Below are 4,319 nucleotides of genomic sequence, written 5' to 3' on the forward strand. Positions count from 1 at the left end.
CAGATCTTTAGGGATCCATCACAACACAAACAACATATGCAGATGTACCACCCACAATCATACTTCTGTGATATTTGTGGAAAGAATTTTGACTACAGGCGGTCACTTTGGGAACACGTTTTAAATCACGATGGAAAGAAAAAGTTCCGTTGTCCTTACGAAGACTGTGATAAGACCTTTGCCAGACAGTCTCATTTGACGGATCATGTAAACTGGCACACTGGCACTAAACCGTATACTTGTGATAGATGTCACAAGCAGTTCAGAGGAAAGTACACTTTAAGTCGTCACATCAAGTTCTGCGGGAAAAGCGTATATGAATAAGAGAAGCCTTTAGTGGGTGCTTGATGTTGTAATGTAAGATACATACTATACCTTGTGACTTGGAAAATAAAAAAAGGCCCCAAAGAAGGTTTAATTGCATAATGTAGACTGGAAGATGTGGCAGTGGATGGATGCTGTGATAACGGGATATTCCACGATCGATTGGTCTCTCCCGATTATTAGATTAAAACTGAACAAGTTGTTAATAAGTACATTATTTTAATTTAAACTGGAGAGCTTTCTCCTCTCTCTTTCAGTCTCTCTCTCTCTCTCTCTCTCTCTCTCTCTTCCCTACCTTCGTCTTTCTCTCCCTCCACCTTTCCCCCCGTCTCTCTCTCTCACTTGACATCTAATAGCCAATGATTAATAAATCAATCTGCACTAGTGGTGTCGCCAAACAAAGCAATCTCTCTCTCGCTCGCTCACTCACTCTCAGCCTTCCTTTCACTTATTGCAACATAATGCATTTTCATAAATTCTGATGCAGAACCATTCATGTCTTGGCTTACAAAGATGGTGGTCTAGTGTTTGGGACTATTTTATTTTCTCAGCCTTTATCTAAAGAACAGGAAAAACAATACAATTAGATCAGGCCCGTTGCATGCATTGTTGGAGAGTATCGTGTTTTAAGAATGGACAACATTTTTGTAGATACATGCTTTATCACACAAGCCCCTCTGTTGAGTGATTAGATGTCTGTATACTTGATATATTATAATATTATGGTTCCAAAATTGTGGCAAATATTTAATAAATATTACTTGGTACATTTTATGACTGGTACAGTATGAAAAGTTCAAATATCCTGTAAACATGTGACTGTGACTTGGTTGAACTGGCATCATAAGTAAGGGGAGGTGGGGTTTCAGGGGGTCATCTGACCCCCAGCCATCGCTGGAGCAAATCTTCACATTCAGGAAAAAACTATGGATGTGTTCGGACAAAATGAGCTGCCCTGAAAACTTTCACCAGGTATCTCTGGCATTTTACTCACAATATTAGTTATAATCCATGTAGCAATTCATTTGGAACCCAATATAGCTGTTTGGGAGTAATGTAAATATGAATAAACGTTGTTATCAAGATTTAAGCATTTTCATTTAATTCTGGCAAAAAATCAGCCTGCGACGCATAACAGCCCACCCCACCCCTTAAAACTGGAAGCATGTACACCTATGATTGGCATTAAATGTCAAATTTGTCATGATTGGTTTTGTATAAATTGTGTATAAGAACGAAGTTGTTTGTTACTGTGACCAGCCATAGTGTGAGATTGGCTACTGACACAAGACTTTTACCTTCTCCCACGCAGGTATCCCTGGAACCTTGTAAGCTATCGCCGCCCGACGTAGTAATTCTAGAAGACACACAGTCCTTCATGCTAGCCGGCGAGGCGCAGACAATCGTACAAGAAGAACACGGCAATTGTTTGAAATGCAAGAAATGTTCCTGTGTCTTTATGACTCGCTGGGAACTCAAACAGCACGCGCGGATGCACCACCGAGAGACGTGTTACTGCAACATCTGTGGTCGGAGGTTTGATTACAAGCGCTCGCTGCGAGAACACATGCTGAATCACGAGGGGAAGAGAAAGTTTCCCTGTCCGTACAACACATGTGGAAAGAGCTTCGCCAGAAAGGCTCACATGTTGGATCATCTGAATGGCCACTCCGGGATCAAGCCGTACACGTGTGACAGGTGCCACAAACAGTTCGGAGGAAAGTACACGTTCCTTGGCCACGTCAAGCAGTGTAAGAAAGGTGGACATTAAAAACAAAAAATGTGTGTGGTGTCTACAAAATGTGCTTGTTCCGTGGTATGAGATATTGCAGAGTGAATTTCACGAGGTCTCTTTGGACTTGTGATTGAGGTCAGCAGATGTTATGGAGATGGAAGTCTTCAGATTGCCTTTCAAAAACCGATTGCCATTCAGAAACAGTCTTTAGATGTTTGAGTTTCAAAGAGGAGTTTAAGAAGAAGGAAAAAAGTATCGTCTCATTTTAAGGTTATCATTTTATAACGTAATGGCAATGTTTAGATTTTTGTGTCTTTCAGAGAGGAAACATTAAAATCAAATTCTTATAGTTCTTTGTTATCTATTTTAAGCTGGTGCACTAGCTGAAATGTGTTTGTTCATATTGGTCTGTGATGCTTGCTGAACTGTGTTTATTCATGTCCACATCTTTAAAAAAAATATTAACTGTACTTTTTTTCTTTCTTTTTAAAATAATATTTTTTCTTTCCTTTTTTTTTTTCTCTCTCTTTTCTTGGCTGGTATTTTTTGATAGTAGAATCAGTTTTGGAGGATTCGTAATTTTTTATTTTTTTTAATAACTATACATACATATATGTATTATTTTTGTTGAATGGTTGTACTTGATATAATAATCACGAGAAATGAAATTTTGGTTCTGTGAATTTACCGACAGGGTACCGGAACCGATTGTTTCCGTGAAATCCAAAGTTCTGCTATTCATTTCTATAGGCGAAACATATTTTTGCAGTAGTTTTGAACTGATTTGTACACAGACACAACTTTGAACATGCTGATGGTTTTATCGTTCAGATTTGGATGCCTTTCTCCATTGTGGTTTTATAGGATAGTGCTTACAACCTCTTGCCCTATTTAACACACATCTCAAGGTAGTGTCCGAGTAACTGTATGTTAATGTAAAAATACAAAATTGCCAAACACACGCTTCATTTCATGTCAGTATGACATGATTTTGTGCTTGTATCAAATTAATGTTCAAGCGCCCTGTCCTGAGCACATAGCTCAGTTATTCAGGCTGTCAGTACAGGACTTGGGTTAGTGGTTAGTTGTTAGTTATTACTGGTTGGCTAGTAAGTGAAGTTGGCTAGTAAGAGAAGTTGGTGGTAGTGGAAATGAAAGAAATGAGCATTTGGGACTGGGCACAGAGATGTGTAGAATTGACTATCTGAGGTGATAGATATTATAGTGGGGCATCATTTTGTTGCACTTTTCTTTTTATACATCAGCTGGTTGGATTTTTTCTCATTCCAACCAATGCACCACAACTGGTCAAAGGCTGTGGTTTCCTCTGATGACTACGAGTCAGAATTGCCAAACATTTAATATCGATTACCAAACGATTAATTAATCAGTGTGCTCTAGTGGTGTCGTTAAACAAAACAAACTTTAACTTTTAGTACAATGGTGTGAACCCAGTATCTACCAACACTGCCTAAAAAAAAAAAAAACATTCATCAATTTGATAGCACATAATTACAGTTAGTTAATTTTCAACTCCATGTTGCTGATCAGCTATAAGATGAAACCTCATGTGCTACTCAACTTCGATTAGCATTTCAGGTTTCTTATTGAAGAATTTACATCAGTCGTGTCATTAGGGAAGCTGAAAATCGTCACATTAAAGCTACCTGTATGTGCCGTCAAATGTAGAAAACCATGTGTATTTTAGATAATAGTAAAAATGTGCACAATCATATGGTTGTCGAACATTCATCATTACCAAATCTGGTCCTACTTTGAGATTTAAATATGGTGGAGACGGAGAATTCTTGGGCTATATAAAAAAAACCCCATAAAACAACAATGCCCCACATCCAATAGAACATTCTGATTCTGATACTTTTTTGTTTTTGTTTGGTTTCACAGGTTTCGAAAGACCGAGGCTACTTTCGCAAGATGTATTCCCCTTCGGCCCTGCATGATGCCTACTTGGCCATCAGGGACGAAGGCATGTCGATCCGGGCAGCTGGGCGCAGATTCAATGTACCTGAGGCTACTGTCCGTTATTACCTTAAGAGACAAAAACGCAGACGTTGAAAGTATTTTCAACTTGTGACTCCTCAGTCTTTTATTTGTGAAGATGGCAACACATATGGCCAATAAGAAGATGGTCTGGCAACTTGCAAACTCTTTAACATATATACATGTGTGTTTGAAAATATGGATTATTCTTTATTTTCAATGCATATTTACATACGTTTCCAAAACAAAAAGTAGTTGG

The 4,319-nt window shown here is 38.5% G+C and overlaps 1 protein-coding gene across 1 annotated transcript; it reads left to right on the forward strand.

Annotated features, from left to right (window-relative positions):
- Positions 1 to 321: 321 nt before the first annotated feature.
- On the forward strand, positions 322 to 4,099 carry LOC121383528 (putative zinc finger protein 702). The gene is made up of 3 exons (XM_041513613.1): positions 322 to 1,296; positions 1,637 to 2,329; positions 3,965 to 4,099. The coding sequence occupies exons 1-2, from the start codon at positions 1,255 to 1,257 to the stop codon at positions 2,093 to 2,095; spliced, it is 501 nt and encodes a 166-aa protein (XP_041369547.1). The 5' UTR covers positions 322 to 1,254; the 3' UTR covers positions 2,096 to 2,329; positions 3,965 to 4,099.
- The last annotated feature ends 220 nt before the right edge of the window (positions 4,100 to 4,319 follow it).

This window comes from Gigantopelta aegis, chromosome 10 (genome assembly GCF_016097555.1).
Source record: "Gigantopelta aegis isolate Gae_Host chromosome 10, Gae_host_genome, whole genome shotgun sequence".
Classification (NCBI taxonomy): domain Eukaryota; kingdom Metazoa; phylum Mollusca; class Gastropoda; order Neomphalida; family Peltospiridae; genus Gigantopelta; species Gigantopelta aegis.